The sequence below is a fragment of the Cricetulus griseus genome, chromosome 4 (assembly GCF_003668045.3).
Source record: "Cricetulus griseus strain 17A/GY chromosome 4, alternate assembly CriGri-PICRH-1.0, whole genome shotgun sequence".
Taxonomy (NCBI): domain Eukaryota; kingdom Metazoa; phylum Chordata; class Mammalia; order Rodentia; family Cricetidae; genus Cricetulus; species Cricetulus griseus.
Genome location: NC_048597.1, coordinates 108841930 through 108865990, shown reverse-complemented (window position 1 = coordinate 108865990; position 24061 = coordinate 108841930). Strand labels below are relative to the sequence as shown.

The 24061-nt window shown below is 43.6% G+C and overlaps 1 protein-coding gene across 12 annotated transcripts in view; it reads right to left on the bottom strand.

Moving 5' to 3' along the window:
* Positions 1–24061, bottom strand: part of Sfswap (splicing factor SWAP) — a 70707-nt gene that overhangs the window by 43907 nt on the left and 2739 nt on the right. For 6 of the 12 annotated variants that reach the window (XM_035443353.1, XM_035443356.1, XM_035443355.1 and 3 more), the window contains exons 2-7: positions 23832–24001; positions 23114–23245; positions 18620–18705; positions 10781–11006; positions 8325–8551; positions 6593–6728 (exon numbers count right to left, since the gene is read on the bottom strand). In XM_035443353.1, the coding sequence (XP_035299244.1) occupies positions 6593–6728; positions 8325–8551; positions 10781–11006; positions 18620–18705; positions 23114–23245; positions 23832–24001 (977 nt within the window). The remainder of the gene's footprint in view (positions 1–6592; positions 6729–8324; positions 8552–10780; positions 11007–18619; positions 18706–23113; positions 23246–23831; positions 24002–24061) is intronic. The other 6 variants (XM_027413834.2, XM_027413831.2, XM_027413835.2 and 3 more) reach the window with 3 other exon arrangements.

The window sequence follows — 24061 nt, the reverse complement described above, 5'->3', positions numbered from 1 at the left end:
TTCAATACAAGGTCCTTCTGTAGCAGAGGCCGTCTGGGAACTTGTCATCCTTCCACTTTAGTCTCTTGACTGCTATGATAGGGACGTGTTTTTGTTGATACATTCCACTTCAAATATCCACTTTGACAGAACTGAAAATATCACCAAACTGTTGGCAAGGGACTATTACTTCCAACAGCCCAGATGTACTAGTGAGGAGACTGGGCACTCTTCATGATTACCCTCATCTACCTAGGTTCAGGGTTAGTGTCCCTGTCATAAAACATCCTCAAATCACACTCTGCACCACACATCCTGCCCAGGCATGGGCTGATGGAGATAACTCTGGCTCAGCTGACAACCCCAGACAAAAGATGCAATCTTGGCACTTTCTAGAGAAACACTTGTCCATCCCCCCAACACCAAGGTTTTGTTTCAGAAAGTCAACTTAAAACAAATGAACAAACAAAAAAACCTGGTTAAGATGCTTTTACAATTGGTACCTGAAAGTGTCAAAGTCTTTCTGAAAGCAGGGAAAGTCAGAGGAGTAACAACTCCTTTTGATCTCACAACCATGACTCTCTTGATTTTGTTTGAGACAGGGTCTCCTGCTGTAGAGGCTGGCCTTGAATTTGTGGTAATCCTCTCATATCTGCCTCAGAAGTATGGGGATTACAGGCACAGGCATCCTAATACACCTAATTTTTGGCCTCGCCCTCTTATGTACCCTCTTGACGAAATGGCTGCACTGATAGGATGGTGCATCCCGGATACTCTTGTGGATCTACTCCTTATCACTCGGGAATGCTATACTGAATTAGTCACACGCCTTTAATCCCAGCACTCGGGAGGCAGAGGCAGGCGGATCTCTGTGAGTTCGAGGACAGTATGGTCTACAGAGCCAGTTCCAGGACAGCCTCCAAAGCTACAGAGAAACCCTGTCTAAAAAAAAGCATAACTTAGGTAAACCTGCAGGTGATTGCCTGGGAAGGCTTGCTCTAAAGCAGTGGTTCTCAACCTGTGGGCTGTGACCACTTAGAGGGGTGGAGGTCTAATGACCTTTCACAGGGATCCCATATCAGATATCCTGCGTATTAGATATTTACATTATGATTCATGACAGTAACACAATTACAGTTATGAAGTAGCAACAAAATAATTTTATGGCTGGGGATCATCCCTACACGAGAAACTGTATTAAATGGTTGCAGCATTAGGAAGGTTGAGAACTACTCTAAAACATTACATCCTGGCTTGCTGCCAGAAGCTGTCATTTCTCCAGGACCAGTCTCAGGATGATTATTACCATTGTAATCTCAGTGTCAGTGAGCAACTCCACACCATCTTTTCCCTGACAACAGATGCCTGTTGCCATCTGCATGCTGCAGCAGGTACTGGAAGGTGAGCAGAATTTCACTTGCTTCTGCAAGACCTTGCCTCCTTCACACTAAAGATGCACACTTAGGAGAGGCCAAAGTGACTTGAGCATAAATGTTGGCACCAACAAGACACTGTCACTGCTGAATCCTTCCTTTTCAGGTCAGGAAAGTTCACACACACGGGGTCTCCAGAGATGGAATGGGGAAAAATAGAGGTGAGAACCCAAGGTTCTCTTTTACATGCAGTCAGCTCAGTTCTCCAGAGTCCTTGCTTCATCCTCTGAACTCAGGTACTTGACTGTCAGGAATTCCCAAAAGATCCCTTTTTACTCTAGAGCAGCCAGCACTTTCTAATACAAAATCTTCTATTGCAGAGGATAAAAACAAAGTCAAACAATCTCAAAATTCCTTAAAATGCAGTGCCCACAGTTTTTAAACAGAAAAATGTCATTGTCCTTCTTATCCCTACAAGAATGAGAGACTAAATAACTGGCTCACCACACTGTCTCAAGGACATCCCATCACAGCAGACGATTGCCGAGGTCTGCTAATAGGGCACATGCACTATGACATGTTTGAGAAAATGAACACCATATGCCACACTAGTTTACCCACCCTGTTGAGGCTTCTGGACAACCTAGTGTGGTAGAAAATGTCTCCATGGCTGGGGAGATGGCTCTGTTGGGAAGTGCTTTTGCAATAAGCATGAGGATTTGTGTTCAAGCCCCAGAACCTATAGAAAAATGCAGTGTATAGTGATGAATATAATCCCAGTGCCAGGGAAGTGGTGACAGGAGGATGGATCCCGGGGCTCTCTGGTCAGGCTGTTTAGCCTAACCGGTGAGCTCCAGGCTAATTAGCAACTCCATCTTAAAGGAGATAGATGTGTATACATTTCTAAAATTCTCTGGCCTTTACAACAAATTCAAAAGCACGTGTATGCATGCATACACACTAAATTTGACAAAAGTGTCTTCAGGAAAAGACTTGTTTTGACATCACCAAGTGGAAAATTGAAATGACTTCTGCAGTGTTGCATGAAGGTCACATCTGGGAAGAGCCACCAGATGCATACATCACATCCAATGTATTTAAAGTTCTTTGTTTCCTTAGAGGATTAGATTTTCCTGTAGAAAAGTCTCTGAACTAAGAATTTGTGTGTGTGTGTGTGTGTGTGTGTGTGTGACTGTGTCTTGCACACGGAGACCAGAGGTCAACACCAGGTATCGTCCTCAGTTGACATCTCCCTCAATTGCTTTCCACCTTATCATTTCAGACCATTTGCTCCCTTGGCAGAGAGTCCTGGACAGAAAGCCAACAATTGAGAACATCTCCATTCTGTACTGTGGATGTGATGTGACTAGCTGCTTTAAGCTCCTGCCACTGTGCCTTCCTTGCTATGATGGATTGATATGGAACAGTGAGTTGAACAAATCCTTTCTCTCCCAAGTTGCTTTTCGTCAGGATATTTTTCACAGCAACAGAAAACAAGCTAGCACAGCAGGTAGATGAGCAGAAAAGATCAGGACACTGTCAATCAAGCAGGGATCAGTATAGGTTTGTCATCTTTTTTTTTTTTTTTCTCACAGGCCCCAAGTACAAAATTGCATTTATATATTTAAATAATTAAAGGGGGGAAAAAGCAAAATAGTTGTTTTATGACATGGGAAATATATGATACTCAAATTCTGTGGCTACAGAGTTTTGTATTGTTTCCTGATAGTATTTCATGTAGAACCTGTGATCCTCCTACCTCCACCTCTTGGCTCATATAAAAATATTATTGTTGCCCAGCTATGTTGTCTATGGCCATCTTCATATGATCATCACAGAGGCTAGCAGTTTGGTAGACACTCAGGACCCTGGAAGCTGGAAATGTTTACTCCTGATCTCTAAGAAGTCTGGTGCTGGCCCCACTGTGCAGCTTGGAAAGCGGACTGAAACACTAACACAGAACCAACATAGTGTGAACAGATCAACCACAGAAGACAGAAGAGGACACCAAGGAGAGGCAGAACCACAACCAGCAGAACAGGACACTCACAAGAAAAGGAGGACTGCACCACCACCCAGTAAATGGTACTGAAAGTGTCCTACAAATGGGACTGTGTGCCTCCCACTGAAGGCACACATGGGAAATGCAGACTGACTAAGCAACTGACATTTAAGGTAGTGGTATTCTCCTGATGCTAAGGTAAAACACACAACTAGCTAGTGGGTAGGGGAGCCTTTTCCTGAAAACTGGGCTGAATCACTATGTTGTAGTTGATTATGGCTCAGTAGATGCTGTTTTTCTATGTATGTTAAAAGGCAACAACACTTTGAATCATAAAAAGAATTTAAGAGAATAGCATCAGACCCTCAGTCAAAAACTAGTCAACTAATAAGGCCAGCATCTGCTAGTCTAAGTTTTCCTGTGGTGTAAAGGGTTATACTGGTTTGCAAAACTCTGAGGGACTGTTATCCGAAAACCTCACACCCAGCCCCAGACATGAAGGCTGAAGGCTGGCTCTTTCTTTCTTTTCAAACGGAGTCTTGCTCTGCTTCCCGAGTGCTCCGAGTACAGCAGCTACCAGGTGTTGATGACCAGGTAGCAGTGGGTATTTGTTTTTCATTTATGCAAGAATTTGTGGGCTTCTCAAGAACCCTTGCAAAAAGCTAGCTTATGAGACTCATGCATGCAAGAGATGAATCAAATATGGAACTCAACTGGAGACAGAGTGCAAGGGAAACACTCTAGTCAGCTACAGAACTAAGTAAGGCTAAGCAAGCAGGAATTACAGTTATAGACAGAAGACACACATTACTCATAAAATCTCACAACATGAAGCTAATACTCCTAACAAAAACTAGGAATCAGGGATGAGTAAAGCGAACATGAACTCAGATGTCAGTATGAGTTAGGCAAGTGCTTTACCACTGAGCTATAAAACCCAGAGAAAAAAATGGTTTCTCAGGGACTCAGTCCTTCTAAGACAAAAACATGCAACTTCCTTCCTGTTCTTACTGGTATTAGATCTGAACCTGGGGTCCTGTGCCTGCCATGCAAGTGCTCTGTCTCTGAGTTACATCCTAGAACCTCAAGATCTCTACTCTGACCTAGAAAGAATTCTTTCAGGGCTGGCTTTTTGGGTGATGAACAGGTATATTTACAGTTCAGCACCGAGTTTAAAACAAATCACAGAGTCTGTGATTGAGCTCAAGTAAAACCTCCTTTCCACCATAATCCACGCTGCTCAGGTTTTGCTCTCCTCTGTGTTGAGGTAGTTGCTTGGGCTTGAACCTCGTCAAGGATGCTCAAGAATGCCAAGAAGCATAGAGCTATCCCTGCTTCTTCCTACCTCCCTTGACTAATAATTACACTACGTAAAAAAGAAAATGCCACAGCCAGTAAATCAACTGCTAAACACTGGGACAGGGACCAGTGAGATGGCTGAGTGGGTATAGAGGCTTGCTGCCAAGCCTGATGTACATCTGATCCCTGGAACACATGGTGGATGGACAGAACTGATTCCCACAGGTTGTCTTCTGACCTCCCTTTATGTGCTGCATTGCACATGTGAGCACACACATAAAATAAAATTTAAAAATATAGTAACACAATATTTTAACTAGGATAGGGTTAGAGAAATGGCTTTGCAGGTAGAATTGCTTGTGCATGGGACTGACGAATTGATTCCATAAAACTGTCCTTTGACCTCCACAAGAACACTGTGGCACACATATTCTGTGTATACATGGAGAAAATTTAGTTACAAGGAATACTTTAATTTTGGCCATTTATGAACATTATACAAAGAATTTTTTGGCTCTGACAGTGGACAGTATCTCAGCATTAATTCCTCTTACATAATTTACTTATTATACTTTCCTATAAGAATTTATTGCTAAGTAGCAAAGTAATATAGATAGAGCCTGAACAATGGTTCACTATCAAGCTAAGAAATAAAAGAAACTGTTAATTTTATACATCTACAGGCTGCAGGATGGCTGACTGTGGGATGTGACAGCAGGACATTTAACATGCAGTCCTGTAACATGAGCTCTCTCTGATTTTGGACACTTGAGATTGATGTGGTTCAATTTCTTTGTTTAAAGAAACGGTCCAAGTTTCAGCCTAGGTTATCTAGGGATATGCTCACCAAGTTCACTCAGAAACTGATTTAAAAAAAGAAAAGGAAAGAAAGACCCAGGCTCACCTTGAACTCAGAGATCTACTTGCCTCTACCTCCCAATGCTAAGACTGAAGGCCTGTGCCACCTCGTCTGGCAAGTAACTTGATTTTTACAGTCTTGTCACTTTATTACATCAAAATGCCACATCTGTGTGGAGACAGTGCAGAGCAGCTAGCCCTTGTCAAGACTGTTTACCCTCAATAAATGGCAACTCTCTCTCAGTTCAGGCATCTTGTTCTTTGAAGGAAAGGGGTTTGCAGCAGGGTAGCTGCAGACGGGCTGGTTCTTCTTTGCTGAAGGTTCCTCTTCTCACACAACACTCACACACACTGCTTAGCCTCAACAGCAATGAGACCTGACACTGAACCTAAGGTCAGGTATTCTGGATCACTCTCCAGAGTGTTCTCCTTCAATCAGTCAGCTTCAAGTGCTTAGAAAGAGAGGAGAGCAGCAATCTTAAGAGGCCAAAAGAACATAATCCCTTGCACATCACACCAGCTCTCAATATTCTTAGGTCCCACACCCACTATTCAAACAGCTCTGATTCAAAATACAAAGGGGAAAGTTGCATTTGTACTGAACATGCACAAATTTTCCTTGTCATGAACACAGCGTAACAACTATTCTCACAGCATGTATAGTGTATTACAAATTCTCCAGACAGGATGCTACAGGCTTTGAGAGAAACCAGGAGTTTTGCTATCTGTAGGGGACAAGAGGTATCCCTGAAACCAACCCCTGTAGAAACAGGGGGATGACTGTACATGCTAAGCAATCATGACAGGCAACCCCACATTTCTCCATCCCTACTTGCTGTTATTCTCAACAAAAATTGTGCCTAATCTGATGCCAATACCAGGTCATTCTCATGGTGCTTACTCTTCTGTCTTTGTCTGACTCTTCATTTCAAGAACACAGACCCACAGGCCAGGCCAGCATGCCCTCCAGACACCTCCCTCCTGGACTAAAGGAAGGTCTGCAGTTAAAGCTCCACATCACTGGGGGGGAGGAGAGAGAGACTGCAAGCTGGATTTAGAACAGGACACTCCGGGTACTCACAGTCAGTCGTGTACTCCACCTGGGAGGGCTGTGTAGGGGTGCCATCTGCAGTGGGTGGGGCTGGAGCAGAGCTGTCAGCCTGTGCTTTACGAACAAGGGCTGCTAGGGGGTGATCTGGGTCCACCACCTTCAAGGGCTAAGGACAGAGAAGACACTGACTTTAGCATTTTCTATGTTCTGAACTATGTAAAACCTTCCTGCTGAGGTAAGATTCAACCTCACAGTATCGTGGGTATGCCTCAGGAAAGCCCCAGCATACATCAAGACACAGTGAAAGCTGCCACTTCGGAGGCAGAACCACTATGTCAGACCCTGAACAAAAAAAAGGAGAGCTAACAGGCCATGGAGGCAGAATTGCATGCATGTGTCCAACGATCACAAGAGCCTTGTCAGAACTACACCTGTGAGCTCAAGAGTGCTGCCACAAGCACACTTGCCTTGAAGTGACTTGCTCAGTGCTGGCGTACTAATTCCAGGATAGTTCCTGTAACTCTCCCTCTTGTGCCTCTGAAAACCACCATCCCCTGAACATGCCACCACTGGTGAGAGCACATACTCCCGAACACAACCTTCTTGCCAAGAGCCACTGTTATTTAGGCTGAACACATACACAGAGGTCATGTCCACTTGGGGCCAGATGCTCTAGCTGGCTGAGAATACCAAAGGAGCTAAGGAGGCTTTGGCTCCATAACAACTTCTAAGCAAAGGGTGGAGGGGACATCAAAACCAGACAGCCACTCAAAGTGTAGGCATCCAAATCCACACAAAACTTCAAACTCTATTCTTCCTCACTGGGACTTGATTTCTCATCAACAGCTCTTACCCTCCCATTAATCAAGAGCCACTCCTCCCAGACATCAACTACCCTGTGTGACTGTGGAGAGCCATGCTTGAATCTCGGAAACTCTGTCTTCCACATCACAAATGGCAGAGTGAGAGTGTGCAAGCACTGATGGGCTTCTCATCAGGGGAAGGAGATGAGGGGAGAGAGCCAAAGGGCCAGAGGTAAAAGCACGTATTTAGGAACTGTGTGTGAAGAAAACTTCATGAAGCAGATGTTTAAAAAGCCTAGAAGCCTAGTGGTGATGGTGCATAGCTTTAATTCCAGCACTTGAGAAGCAGAGGCAGGTGGATCTCTGTGAGTTTGAGGCCAGTCTGGTCTTCAAAGCAGATGCCAGGACAGCCAGGACTATTACCCTGTCTCAAAAAATCACACAAAAAATGTCTGCCAGGCAGTGGTGGCGCATGCCCTCAATTCCAGCACTCAGAATGCAGAGGCAGGTGGATCTCTGTGTGTTCAAGGTCAGCATGGTCTATAGAGTGAATTCCAGGGCAGCCAGAGCTACACAGAGAAACCAAACCCTGTCTTGAAAACCCAAAAAAACAACAACAAAAAAATGCAAACAAACCCGGAACAAAACAAAACCCCAAAACAAAACAAAAAGCCTAGAAAATCTGATCCTAATTCTAATCTACATAACAGAACAACTCCTAAGTCTTCACCAACACTATTTATAAATAAGACAATAATCTTTTGCTTGTGCAACCTATAATGTGGGGATGTAGGTAAACAAATATTCTTCACCACATGGAACACAGACATGCAGACACCTCAGTGAAAACAAACAAGATACAGCTGTACCACAGGAAATGGCAAGCTTTGTGTTTCCAAACATAAATGAGCAGTGATTTGTGATAGTGTAAACATACAGCCTAGTGAGAAGATACAGACCTTCATCAGCTCTTCCAGGCGGCTGCTCTTCTTGGAAGCAAAGAGAGACGGGTGCAGGTAACTCCCATCCTCCTCCTCATCTTCGTCTTCATTGTCAGAGGTAGACCCAGACTCTGCAATTGAATTCAAGATGTTGGCTACCAGGTATGATGGCTCACATCTGTAACCCCAGTATTTGAGAGGCCGAGGCAGGAGGACAGCCACAAATCTCAAGCTAGCTTGAGATTCTATTTAAAAAAACAAAACAAAACAAAACATTTTGTTTTGGTTTGATTTAATTATTTACATGTATTAAATTATCATTGTATTCTATAAATATGCTCATTAAAATCATATTTAAAGACTGGGTATGGTGGCAGATGCTTGTAATTAATCCTAGCACTTGGGAAGTAGAAGTAAGAGGATCAGAGTTCAAGGATAATATGGGCTACTTGAGACATAGTTTCAAAGACCAAACTAAACATGGGCTTAGAGAAGGCTTAGCAGTTATGAGCATTTGTTGTTCTTCTAGAGGACCTGTACAGGGTGCTCACAGCTGCCTGTGACTTTAGCTCCAGGGGACTCAAAATGCTGGTCTCCACAAGTACCCAAATGAATGTGCAAATATCACAAAGACACAAGCACATACATGTAAATAAAACAGAAATTTTTCTTTTTTCCTTTTTGCTTGTTTTTCAAGACAGTTTCTCTGTGAAGCCTGGGCTGTCCTGGAACTTGCTCTATAGGCTAACTCAGAGATTTGTCTGCCTCTACCTCTCAAGTGCTGAGATGAAAGGCATGCATCACCACTGCCCGGTCATATAAAAATAAATCTTAAGCAAACAAACCGATAAAAAGACAGACAAACTCGTCTTCTTTCTTTTTTCCCATTAAGTTTGATTCCCTAGAATCCACATGGTAGAAGCAGAGAACTAACTTCTGCAAGCCATTCTCTCAACCTCACAAAGTTTGCCATGGCTTGAATGGACCCATACACACAACATAAATAAGGAAAAATTAAAGGAGATTGTAGGGGAACCTGTAGTCATGCCTGCTTAGGGGCTGGCTACAGGTTCCCCTACAATTCCCCTTTTAGGCTGGATATGGCGGCATATGCTTTTAATCACAGCACGTGGGAGCTAGAGGCAGGTGGATCTATCTGAGTTTGAGACAGTGGGGTCTCCTTAGTGAGAGAGGGGAAGAGGACAGGAATAAAGAGAGGGGAAAGGAGGGAAGGGAATGAACAAATGAGTTGTGGAAACACTTGAAAGCAGACAGGGCAGAGTCCTGCATGGCTTTTTCTTGGCTATCTGCATACAAAGCCCACGGGGGAATATTCCTTATGGTTATATAAGATGTTTAGAAAAAAAGCCAGATAGGAAAGAGTGCCACCAGGGCTGGAGAGATGGCTCAGAGGTTAAGAGCACTGGCTGCGGGCTGGGCGGTGGTGGCACACGCCTTTAATGCCAGCACTTGGGATCTCTGCAAGTTCAAGACCAGCCTGGTCTACAAGAGCTAGGTCCAGGACAGCCTCCAAAGCCACAGAGAAACCCTATCTCAAAAAACAAAACAAACAAACAAACAAAAAAAGAGCACTGGCTGCTCTTCCTGAGGTCTTGAGTTCAATTCCCAGCAACCACATGGTGACTCACAACCATCTGTAATGAGATCCGGTGCCCTCTTCTGACCTGCAGGCTTACTTGCAGACAGAACACTGTATACAGAATAAATAAATAAATCTAAAAAAAAGAAAGGGAAAGAGTGCCATCTTGCCCACCTCATAGCCTCCCTCCGGCATTTACTGGAGTGCTGTAATAGGTTTTTACTTTCAAAAGGGCAAAAAACTTCGTCACTAATGAAAATTCATGAAAGCAAAACATTACCAACAGGAAACAAATTAAAAACAACTAAATTCCAAAACCACTACCAAGGTGGGATAGATAAAATATACAGGTAAGATTTCTACAGCCGGGCTGGAGGTGCAGCTCTATGGCAGGGTGTTTCTTGATGGTGCAAGGGTGTGGGATGGGAAGACATGGCTAGGGAGACTTGCTCCTGGTGTCACTCAAAAAGGAGACAACTGGAATGGAGACACTTGACAGTTTCAGATAGGCAGTCCAAGACAAAAGAAACATCCGCCTTTATTTTGTGAACGAGCAGGATTTAACTTCCTGCCCCAGTGCTATGATGCAAGCACATGCATTTGAGAGTGAAGAAACTCTCCTTTGCAGACTGTTAAGCTGCCAAAATGAGAGGACACATTTGCAGCATAGGTGACTGCTTGGCTAGCATCGGTATTTAAGTGTATTCCAACCATCTGTAAAAAGGATTGAAAACAGTGTGCCTGAAAGAATAATCAGCAGTTCACAGGCGCCTAAGAACTCAAGCCTGGATTTCAGTCACATTCCTGAGAACAGGCACCTTTGTATTGCCAGGCCATCCTCCCCACCCCGAGAAGCCAGGACAGATCCACATACTTTTCTTCTCCTCATTCTTGTTTTCTGCCAGCACCGTGTACCGTCCTTCCTTCATGGATTTCTGGATGAATTTGTAGTAGGGGTTGAGGTAGTGATCAAACCGCAGGAAGTCAAACTGTGAGTTTCGTGCTTGCTTGGCCTTCAGCATTATCTCAAACTGTGCTCCCTGTTTGCACACGAAATTGGCTGTGCGCTCGATGATGGCATGCATTTTGGCTGTTGGTGGCTAGGGGAAAACAGTCTGTGGTCAGAGCGTATGGTATATTCATGTGTGCATAAAAATAGGTTACATGCTTTAACTAAAAGAAACAGCGTGAAGCTGGAGAGATGGGTCAGAGGTTAAGAGCACTGGCTGCTCTTCCAGCGATCCTGAGTTCAATTCCCAGCAACTACATGGTGGCTCACAAGCATCGGTAATGAGATCTGTAATGAGAAAGGGCTTTCTGGCCTATAGCAATACATGCAGTAGAAAACACTGTGTAAATAATAAATAAATAAAAATCTTTGGAAAAAAAAAAAGAACAGAAAACCCATCATTTAAAAAAAGAAAGAAAGAGCCTGGTTTTACTGTCCCAAATTAAGAAATAAGATATTTTAAGCCGGGCGTTAGTGGCACACGCCTTTAATCCCAGCACTCGGGAGGCAGAGGCAGGCGGATCTCTGTGAGTTCGAGGCCAGCCTGGTCTCCATAGCGAGTGCCAGGATAGGCTCCAAAGCTACACAGAGAAACCCTGTCTCGAAAAACAAAACAAAAACAAAAACAAAAACAAAAAAAAAAAAAAGAGAGCGAGAAAAAAAAAAAAAAGAAAGAAGACATTTTAAGGTTAAAGGGTAGTTCAGAAGGTGAATATGCTTGACACCATCTCTGACAACCTGAACTCAATTACTAGAATCTATGTGGTGGAAGGAGAGAACTAACTACTGAGAGCTGCCCTCTGACCTCCATGTGTATTATGGCACATGTGTGCTCCTCAAACCCCAAAATAAACAAATGTACAATATTTTTAATGTTAAAAAAGAGAAGACATTAGAAAACTACATAGAAAAAAAAAAAGACTAGAAATTATTCTCACTAAGGATGGGTGGTTAAGACTTCAAGATGTAGTCAGGTGTGGTGGCCCACACCTTTAATCCCAGCACATGGGAAGCAGAGACAGGTGGATCTCTTTGAGTTCAAGGCCAGTCTGTCTGGTCTACTGAGTGAGTTCCAGGACAGCTTCCAAAGCTACAGAGAAAACTGTCTTAAAAGAAAAGAACTTCCCTCCCCCAATATTAAAATGCTTATGTAACTTCAGGACTTCATCCTTCGTAAAATAAAAGTAGCTTCATTTCTCAAGTTTAGTTTCTAATTAATACTTTCCCCCTCACTTTAAAAAGGAGAAATGTCAGAACTAATGAATTGGCTTAGTGGGTAAAGTTGTCTGCTGCTAAGCCTGATGACTTGAATTCAATTCCTAGAATCCACATGGTGGAAGAACTGACTCCCCCAAGCTGTCCTCTGACCTCCACACTGATGGCAGAAAACAGAGAAATGTTTACAGTTTCAGTTATTTGGCTCTCGGAATGAACTAGGTTCCATGTTAAAGGAAATCTGAGTGTACTGGGACATGAGCCCTGATCCAGATTCCCAACAGCACTGGCTTAACACAAAGATTTATTTGTAAAACAGAGCATTCTATAAACATGCCAAGGATCAAGGATCACTTCAGCACTGCCCATAAAGGCAGGCATGGTCTCACCATACAGGCTCTTAGTGGACCAAGTCAACTTGTTGGCCTCAATGATTTAAAAGCAACTACTGTGATAACATTGTGACTATAGTAGTTCAAACACAGCACCAATCATTGCACAAAAACAAAGCACCTTGGTTTTTTTTTTTTTCCTACACACTTTTATGTTCTGTATGTGTGTGGGTGTATTTTTGTGGAGGTCAGAGGACAATTTGCAGGAGTCAGTTCTCTTCTACCACATGGGTCTAAGGAATAAAACTCAGGATGCCAGGCTCCAGGGCAAGTGCTTTCACCTGCTGAGACAGCCCCAAAGTATCTTATGAATATAACTTAAGATCTGCTACCAGGATAATAAAGACTATTTCTTCTGAAGAAAGCCATTTATAATGGTTAATTCTAATTGTCAACTTGACAGAATCTAGTATTATCTCAGAGATGGGCCTCTGGGCATGCCTATTAGGGATTATCTTGATTGGTTGCTGAGGTGGGAAGACCTGCCCACTGTGGGCAGCACCATTCCCTGGCTTGGACCTTGGACCCTATAAGTTGAGCAGGAGCATGCATTCATTCCTCTCTGTTCCTGAATAGGAATGTGATATGACCAACTGCTTCAAGCTCCTGCCACCTGGACTTCCCTGCCAGGACTGTGAGTGAGAATAAACCCTCATTGAAGTTGCCTCTGTCAGGGTACTTTATCACAGTATCAGGAACTACATCAGCTTCTTTGCATCTTTACTAGGCAGATCTTAAACTCTTTCATTTTAGACCACCATTACCATTCCAGCACTACAGAACGCTATTTTAAAATACACTTAGTAAGCCAGGTGTGTAGCATATGCTTCTGATTCCAGCATTCAGCAGAGCCAGGATCTCTATGAATTCCAGGCTAGCCAAGGCCATACAATAAACCATATCTCAAAAACAAACATCCCGCCTCCACAAAAACAAAAACCCAAAACAACAACAAAAATAGTTAATAAGGACTAGGGTACAACGCAATGGCAGAGCATATGCTTAGCATGCATGAGGCCCTGAGTTTGAACTCTGGCACTAGATAATCACACATGAGCCCCAAACAAACAACCCTCTTCAATCTGCAAACAAAGAAAAACTTCAAACTAGCAAACATGTTAAGTAACCATGTCATAAAACCTATACAGCAGAAGGAAAATGTTCTTCGCTCTCATCTACACCTAAGTCCTATGTTGAGAGCCATTCTCCCTGGAAACTCCATCAGTGTGGCCAGCCCTAAACTCAGAGTAAGGACTGGGAAGTGGGGAAGTGACAGCCACGGGTCAGGAAGTCCACAAGGATGGATTTCCAAAGAGCTCTGAGAAGTTCTGGAAAGATTCAGCAGTGGCACAGTAAGAGATGGTTCAGGAAGAAGGCAGTAATTAGGGGTGATGAGTAATGAGGTCAGGGGTCTGTGCATGTCCATCCATATTCCTCACTTGGAAATCCCAGTCCCAGTGAGAAAGAAAAGAAACACTATGTCCTTAGGTCAAAATAAGCACCAGATTAGTCACACAACAGACACAAACAAAACCATCAAAGAACTAGAAGATGCAGCAAAACCTTTCCCATCAATTGGGAGTGGGAAAGAACTCTCACAAACCAAGCTTCAGAACCCTGTGGAGGAGAGAGACACAGGACTTTGCAGGACATGGAAATTACCTGGAGAATCATAGATACAAGACCCAGTGCTAAATAAAGTAGCATCCACAGGGCCCCTCTTTTTTTTCAGAGATAAATGGACAACAAAGCTATTCAACACTCAGAAGAGCCAAGCTTCAGAGCCCCAGCTCTCAGAGCCCAGGGTTTCTCCTATTTCATAGTGACTGGGATTTTCAAGTGAGGAATACAGACAAGCACAGAGATGTGCTGGCACAGGGCAGGACATGGCATGTCCACAGGAAGTGTCTACTGTCTCGTAACAGACTAAAATGTTGCACATAACAGCTAACAAAACCCCTGTCTCCTTTTCCAAAACTTCTGGGCCACTAGGCATGACCAGTGGTGGGTGACAGAACCCAGTAAAATGCAGTGCTAGCCCACAGGCAAGCCCATAAGGTCATGAGTACCTGGCAGACATTTGCTCTCAGGAACCATCAGACTAGGTGCGGACAGCCATGTCTGCCTTTGTCTTGGGATCCAGGATTGGTTGAAAAGATGGACTGAGCAAAGGACTCTGTACTTCACACCATGTATTACAGGGCTCTACAGGGCAGGCAACACAGCTAACCACAGCAGGTAGCTGACGCATGTGTGGGACTCAGGACAAGCAAGACATAGGGTTATGAGTATATAGAAAAGGGACACATGAGTGTTGGGACACATGATGCATAAATACATATTGGGAGGAAAAACAGGTCTTTCCGGTTTTCTTTCCTTCGAACAAAAAGACACACCCATAAAGGTACTAGAAAAACCAAATCCTAAAAACCAAGGAGCTTGAGTCTAGAAGCAGGTGTGGACCAGGGGCTGTAGAATCAGTCATGGTGATATGCTGGCTGGCAGGTGTGCAGCAGGAAGCAAGCAGTGACCCCAGGTCCTTGTGTTCACTAGATTCTCACCCAACAGCTGGTGTAAACCAAGCGCTCTGAGAGCTCCTGCCTCCTTACCCACGCCCAACTCAACCTTCCAGGTCAGGGTCTGCCCCCCCCCCCAGCTGCCACAGCAACACTCATGCTTGTAACCAATCCACCACCCAGGGCTGATCACCAACCAGAACTGTGCTGATACTGTCCCCTCTCATTCCCCATCAACACCACAAAGGCTACATGAACTACACAGTACATTACCATCAACACTCCACAGTTGAATGATTTACCCAATGAATGCCTAAAGCCACAACTGAGAAGAGTGAGATACTGACATAGCTGAGTTTTTTCCGTTTAAAAAAAAAAACAAAAAAACAAAAAAACAAAGCAGACACTCAGCCAAGGACTCGGGGAGCTCTCAAACCTTGATACTGGAGAACTGTGGCAACAAAACAAGACTCCCTTAACTGTCTGTGGGTTCAAGGTAACTATTAACTGCTTAGTGATGCTTACGTTGAGACTACACAGCTGTTACATCTCACAACAGGAGCTAAGCCATCAACATCCTATTGTACCTTTGTATTTTTACCTGAACAGACACTTAAAAAAGAACAAAACCTTTTTGTGTCAAAATCAAAGGGCTGAGGAGAAGGCTGAGTCGATGATGAGCTAATTGTACAAGCATGAGGACTTGAGTTCAACTCCTAGCACTCAGGTGAGAAGCTGGGCGTGGTGGCATGTGTCTGTACTACCAGAGCTGGGGAGACAGGATGAAGAAGCCCTAGGGTTTGAGGCTACCCAAAGTACCTCAATAGATGACTCCTGGGTCTCAGTGAAATACCCTTTTCTCAACAAATAAGGTGAATAGCTCCTGAAAAATGACACCCAAGGCTGACCTCTAGCCTCTACCTGCAGGAGTACATAAGCACACAAATGACTTCACACTTGGGAGATAGAGAAGAAGAAATAGAATCACATGTTTAAGGTCAGCTTACCACATTTAAGTTTGGGGTTTGCATTTGGGGTTTGCACAAAGTAGGTTGGTGCGGAGAATCAAGCCCGGGTCCCTGGAAGAGCAGCAAGAGCTCTTAATTGATGAGCTATCTCTCCAGTCCCATATTCTTGTTTTGATATATACTGTTTCTGCACATTCCAAAGTACATTATTCTTCATCAGAGGCCCCCCCACCTCACCCCACCCCCCAAAAAGGGAGAGGCTGGAGAGATAGTTCATTGTTAAGAACACATACTGTTCTTGAAGAGGACCCAAGTTTGAATCCCAGCACCTTTGCTGGCAGGCTCATACACACACTAGCCTGTAACTCTATTTACAGGGGAATCTGATGTCCTCTTCTGGCCTCCCTACTCACCTGCACATATGTGTACAATGCACATCCCCCAACACACATAAGGAAAACAAATTAAGCAGACAAGTGTGACGATGCACACCTTTAATCCCACTTGGAAGGTAGAGACAGACAGATTTCTGTGAGTTCCTGGACAGTAAGGGTCTACATAAGGGGTTCCAGGACAGTCAGGGCTAAGTAGAGAGACTCTGTCTCAAAAAACAAAACCAAAAAAATTGGGGAAGGGGAAATGGAATCCACAATTAAGCTTAAAATTATTTAGTATAAAATACAGGTAATGCGCCAGGCGTTGGTGGCACATGCCTTTAATCCCAGCACTTGTGAGTTCGAGACCAGCATGGTCTACAAGAGCTAGTTCCAGGACAGCCTCCAAAGCCACAGAGAAGCCCTGTCTCGAAAAAACAAAACAAAACAAAACAAAACAAAAACAACAACAACAAAAAAAAAACCCAAAAATCAAAAAAACCACAGGTAATGCAGCAAATAGTTTCTAAGGCTCAATTTCAATGGGCCTCTGATGAAGAATAGTGTACTTTGGAATGTGCAGAAACAGTATATATCAAAACAAGAATATGGGACTGGAGAGATAGCTCATCAATTAAGAGCTCTTGCTGCTCTTCCAGGGACCCGGGCTTGATTCTCAGCACCAACCCACTTTGTGCAAACCCCAAATGCATGTAACTAGCTCCGGAGGATCTCTCACACCCTCTTTTTGGCCTTTGTGGGCATCTTCACTCATGTATACAAACCCCCACACAGATAGCATAATTTAAAATGAATCTTAAAACAAACAAACAAACAAACAAAAAACAAGGATATATATTAATGTAATACTTAGGACATTAGCTCTTCAGGTAAACATGTTCAGTTCTAACCATGGCAAACATAATTAGAAATTCCTACCCAGATTTGTAAAAGATGTCAAAAGGAAGTGCCAGGCACCACATTCCCTCATATGATGCAGGAAAGAGCCTGTAGTCCATGTTGAACCGAGGATGGCCACTACCAAGGGTGGAGAGTGTGTCAGAGGTGCTGTCACTGTGGGTGGGTTATGGTGTCTATTGTTTGTCCTCCTGTGACAAGCACAAACCTTGGAACCTTTATACCTCTGACACTTGCCACTGAGTGAGAATAATGTCAAAGCAAGCACATTTCCCTGAGCATAAACCCTTAGGAACCCTTCCCAAACATGACAGAAATGCTGGGCTGGAGGCACATGCTTGATATCTACCATGGTGGGGTGGAGGTAGAGAGGATGGGAGTTCAAGGCCAATCTAAGCAACATACGGAGTCTGAGGCCAGCCTGAGTTACACAAGACTGTCTCAAAACTAATTTAAAAAGGGACTGGCAAGATAGCTTATCAGACAAAACACCAAACTGGCACCTCAAGTGATAGGTAGGTGCATTCAGAGAGTTCTACCTGTTTCCTCTTCCATGCAGCCTGGACACGTCACATGGACCCAAGTGCCTCCACAATTCATACTAGACAAAGCCAGAACCATGCACTTTGCTGAAAGCAAGACTGCCTTGAGCACAACTGTTTTCACATCTGTAAGTGGACAGCAACATTTCAGCCCTTCCCTGACTTGACAAGAGATTCCTACAGAACTCCACACAGACCCAATAGAACTCACTGGTGTGCTGAGCTGATTCTGAACTTCCACTCTCTCATTTCCTTGCCTCTTCCTTTTCTTGTTTTAAGGTGTACGTTCTTAAAAAGTACAGTATTTATATATGTGTACATGTACGTACCTTCATGAGGTTATGTGTACCGTGTGTGTGTAAGAACTTGCAAAGGGTATGTGATCCCCTGTAACTGGAGTACAGGAGGCTGTTAGCCACCTGTGTAGCTGCTGGGAACTGAACCAGGGTCCTTTGCAAGGAAAGAAAGCAATCTACTACTGAGCCATCTCTCCAGCCATTATCCCCCTCCCCTGCCTTCTGTTTTCTGAGATAGAGTCCCAGTTTAGGGTGTTCAGGCTGGCTTGGAACTTGAGATCCTCCTGCCTTAGCCTACCAAGTCCCAAGATGACAGCTATGCACCATCACACCTGGCACCCAGTTTTCTTCACAGGTACTCGGGCTATACTATTTCTCCTACAACAAAGCACCTACACAGTGGCTATGTTTTACTGTGCTCTCATGCTCCACAAAGAACAGCAACAAGCCACAGTGCAGAAGTTTGTGAAGAAGCACACATACCAGCTCCACGTCAGACGGGACACTTAATCCTAAAGGGGCAATGAAAGGCTCTTCATTTTCTTCCAAGTTTTCAGCCTCATTCTTTTCTGTTAAAACAAACAAACAAACAAACAAATAAAAATAAGAACTGCAGCATGATGACCCACCAATAGCAGGCACTGATACAGTGTGGATTGTTCCTGACTCTTCCCTCTGCACCACCACTTCCATTCCTGCTCTATCTCATTATACTTCATTCTCCCCATTCCCCTGTTCATGGACAACAAAGAGGTAGTGGTGGTGGTGGAGTGGTGGTGGTAGTGCTGGTGGTGGTGGTATAGCAAAAGAGCATGTTTTGGGGGCAGGTAGTAATCTGAAATCTAGCCTGAACCCTGGGATTCTGAGCAATGCTTCTCTTATGTCCTTTTCCATCTCTGCTTCAATGAAGTCCAGATCATTTCCCTGATGTAAAGGAGCTAACTCACATGGCCACCTTCCCTAGAGCAGAACACTCAAGGTTTAGCAGACACTTAATAAATGTTCTTAAAAAAAAAAAAAAAAAATGTTTTTGGCTGGGCAGTGGTGGCACACACCTTTAATCCCAGCACTCGGGGAGGCAGAGGCAGGTGGATCTCTGAGAGTTTCAGACCAGCCTGGTCTACAAGAGCTAGTTCCAGGACAGCCTCCAAAGCCACAGAGAAATCCTGCCTCAAAACGTACCCCCCCACCAAAAAAATTATTTTTTACTTTGGGGGGTGGTAAATGTGTATGGTGCACATGTGTGTAGGGATGGTGTATGTGTGTATATGTGGGCATGGGTTTGCTATCATGCATGTGTGGATATCAAAGGCTAATCTTGGATGTCAGTACTTGCCTTCAACCATGGAACGGGATTTTTGTTGTTTTTTGCAGTGTTCAGACTAGCTGCTGGTCTACAAACTTCCAGAAATACTCGTTCTACTCCACCTCCCAAAGAAGTGCTGGGATTATAGATACTCTTGCTATTGATTCCTAGCTTTTTACATGGGTCCTCACAGATGGGCAACTAATGCTCTTACCTACCAACCCACTTCTTGTTCTTAGTCTTATTCCCTCCTGACATTACTATAGACCCAGTATCTTAGTATGTCTTGTACTGAAGAGGTCATTTTCTTGCCTAGCTTAGGGCTTTCTCTGCCACTGAGCTACATTTGCTTTTCCCAGAACCTCTTTCACAGACACATTAACTGGCATCAAAAGCATCCTCCAACTGTTTTTGTGGAACCCAGATAGTAACACAAGGTAATCAATGTCTAGAAAAATCAATTATGATCACCAAGTTGTAAAACAATTAAACTGTCTGCACTCAAGAAAACCAGCATGTTTAAAAAAGCAATCAGTTGCATTTTTTCCATTTCTATTTTTTAATTGTGGTCCATTTAACATTTGTCCGCTGTATACTGGACAAGGTCCCAAACACCACCTTTTCTGAATTCCAGGGTACCAAACACATAAATTGTTACCAATTAATTTTATAATTACATTATTTTGTGTTTAAGTGTACATCTGAGCATACCATTCCATGTGTGTAGAGGTCAGAGGACAACCTGTGGGAGTCACTTTTTCCACCACATGGGTTCTAGGGATTGAACTCATGTTGCCAGGCTTGGTGGCAAGCAGCTATACCAGCCGAACCATTTTGTCAGCTCTGTGATTACCAATTTAAAAGAGCTTCTGGAGCAGATGGCTGAAAGATTTTACTCTTATACAGACCATTATTCATAGAAAAACTTCACTCAAAGTGTGAAATAGAAAGCAATCATTAATGGTGAAAGTGTGAGAGGAGGACCAGGCTGACCACAGTGTGCCATGGACACTGTCTGTCACCGACACAGGCACACGTGCACCAAGCTAGTGCTGAAAGGTTGAATGCTCAGCAATAATGAGAATACTTAAATCTTGCATGTCAAGAAATGTTTAGACATGTTGCTGGCTCAGAAAAACCAAATATCTTAGTATGTGACACTGAATTTTGCAATCAGTGGTACTAGGTTCCAAACGGAATCCTACTAAGTTTATAGTATTTTACTAATTAGTACAAGTTTTAAAAAAGAAAAAGTCACACTGTAAGTTTCAGATAAGCCCTGTTTCCATTTAAAAAAAAAAAAAAATCATCAGCTGGGTCTGGTGGCAAAAGCCTGTACTCCCAACTACCAGGGAGACTGAGACAGGGGGACCAATAGTTCAAGGTCAATCTTGGCTACAGTACAAGTTCAAGTCCAGCCTGGGCAACTCAGTGAGACCCTGTCCCAAAATTGGAAGGGGGCTGGGGTTGTAGCTCACTGGTTCAGTACCTGTTCAGTTCAATCCCCAATACTGAAAGAAAATGGTAAAGTTCTAAGAACATGATTTTATGAAGAAAAGAACAGCATGAAATACCAAGAACCATATGGTGAGAGGAAGCCTATGAAGCCACACTGGCATTCACCACTCTGCTCAGTACTAACCTGCAACGGACCCAAGCCTAGACCAGTGGGTCAGCAAACAGTGTGGAGGGGGACCACCAACACAGTTCTGCCCCTGCCATTACACTCTGCTGAAGCATGAGTATGCAATAAATGAGGCAGGAGCATGGCTGTGTTCCAATGAAACTGCCTTTGGAAAAACCTGGCACCTGGCCTGTGGGAATGGCTACGATGTTAGGAGTTCAGTGCTCCTTTCTAAAGATAGTTGCTGTGATCTTAAAAGAAATACACAGCCTCTCTCTTCATTTCAAAATTCTTCAGTTAGAAAATGGTGACAGTATGTATTTCCTCCTTCTGGTAACAAAACACCAAAAACAAAGTAGAGCAGAAATAATGTGATCCAGACAAATCAATGGGTTTATAGTTCTTAGACCTGCAGGATTTCTAACACATCACACCCTTAGAGGGACAATTAGTTTTAGAAGCCAATGCAGATACCAGCAGAGGGACAATTAGTTTTAGAAGCCAATGCAGATACCAGCACTTGGAAGGCAAACGCACTGAAACAAACTTCAGGCCAGCCTGGTCTACATAGTGAGATACAAGCCAGGCCAGCCAGGGATCCATATTCATAGTCTCTCTCCTCTCCCCACATCCTCTCTCTCAGCACAGAAGGCAGGTAGCTCCTCAAGACTTTCCTAACACAGTCCCAGCTACACTTGCAAAGTTTGAGCCAGTCCACACAGCAGCTGTGCATGTTATACTTTGCCCATAAGCTGATGAGTGTGACTGCACAAGAGCAGGAAGGAAAGGCTGCATGCATGTCTGTTTGCCTGCTGTTCTACTACACCACTCAGTGGATGGGACGGGGTAGGGTGGAGCTAGTGCAGCTGCTGGACACACCGGGGACAGCATCTTGTTTGAATATGCAGCTGTGATTGCACTTCACGTTCACCAACAGATTTAGCTCTGACATTAAGTCTCAGCAGGATGTGATCCAGTTTCTTATTTTAAGTATCTGAACGGCTTTCTAATGTTAAAGGTTTTCCTCTTGTTCAAACAAAATATCCTGATGGTCAGTGACCTGTCCTTAGGGTCTGAAGTTCACATCACTGTTATTGACAATCAATCAGTATGTCCTACTGTGACAATGGTGCTCTCAGGACTCACAGAAGTGACCAAGGACTCAGCTTACACTGTAAGTGCTTGGAGTTTTTGATAGCATTCTTTTTGTTGTTGTTTTTCATGCTCAAAGGTTGGACATTAGCCTAGAGAGGGCACTAGCTTCAAAATTTAATGTTATACTAACAGTCTTGTCTTTGTGTTTGGTGTAACCAGCCCCTCAGGTATCTTTCTACTGGACACTTCTGTGGGGGACAGGCTATGCAGAGGTTCATAGGAAAGAGATGGACATTAATGACTCCTAGGCAAAACTGACTTTCCAGTGACCCCGAAATGGATACTGATGCTATGGGAGTGTGGTAGTTTGAATAAGAACAGTTCCCATAAGCTCATATATTTGAATGCTTAGCCACCAGGAAGCAACACTATTTGAAAGGATTAAAAGGATTAGGAGTTGTGACCTTATTAGAGGAAGTGTGTCCCTAGTGGTGGGCTTTGAGGTTTCAAAAACTCATGCCAAGCCCAGGGTACCTCACTTTCTGCCTATGAATCAGAATGTAGTTCTCAGCTACTGCTCCAGGGCCTGCCTGCAGGCTCCCTGCCATGATGATCATGAACTAAGCCTCTGAAACTATAAGCGAGCCCCCAGTTAAATGTTTTCTTTCATAAGAGTTTCCTTTGGTCCTGCTCTCTCTTCACAGCAATAGAACAGTGACTAACACAAGAGTGTGTGTTCAATGCAGAAACATGAATGCCAGGTTGAAGAACTTGGTGAGACCCACCCTAAGAGGAACTAATCCAGGTAGCTAATCAAAGTCAGAGCTGTCTTTCAAAACCACTCAAAACTCATCTTCTAGTTTCTAGCCTAGTTCCAGCAAAAGGCACCTTACTAGTGTCCCAGCAATGCTGTGGTCAGTGCCCACAAGAGATAGGCTACCTTTCCCCTCACCTCTCTGTTTTGAAGGCTCCTCCTCTTCCGTGGGCTCTGATGGGTCATAATAATCACTGCCGTAAGTGAACCCTACGGCACTGTAGTTCCCATCCTCTGCCAGCGCTTCACTCAGTCTTTTGTATTCTTCCTCTTGAATAAAAACGAGAATTTTATTAACAAAAAATGGACGTTTACTGAGAAAAACTTCATACACTTCTAAAGTGCAGCTATCAGTAAAGCATACAACACACTTTTTTCAATCTCTTTTTGAGGAGAAAATTTTTCTGGAAATGCACACTTGGTATCTATTGTTATGTACTTTTGCCAGTATGTGTTTACCCACAGACAGCAGAATACACGTCTTTTATGGAAAATTTCTTCCTGCTGAGGAAATTTTGGGGTTAGGAACTGTATTAAAGATAATTAAGGCAAAGATAAGAACATCGATTTTAATTCATACAATACTGTTAAAGAAGAACAGTTAAAGAGTTTTGTTTTTTGTTTTTGTTTTTCAAATCCCAGTCTGCCCTCAAAAGCTGGGAAAATTCTCTGTGGTTCTACATATAAACTATCCTGAGGTCCTCTCAGAACGCAAAGACTCCTGTTTTTCCATTCCACTGGGTACTGTCAAGATAATATCAGAAAGAGTGAGTATAAAAAAATGAATGGGAGTAACTTTTTAAATACTTAAAATTTTAAAAGGGTGTGGCTGAAGTAAGTCTTTCTTGAGCAGTACCTTGCCTTGCCTCCTCCTCAAGCAAGTCCGTATGCAAGGCTAAATACCTCTCTTCATCACACAGCGCCTCTACCCGAGCCTCCTCTTCAGACAGCTGGTAGTCTCGGTTCCATGTGGCGTACTCAGCATCGTACGCAGAGAGGTCATGCAGGTGACCACGCCCGTCGTATCTGTAATGTGAACATGCTGGTCAATGGATGGAAGTCTACACCCATGCTGGTTGCGTGTGA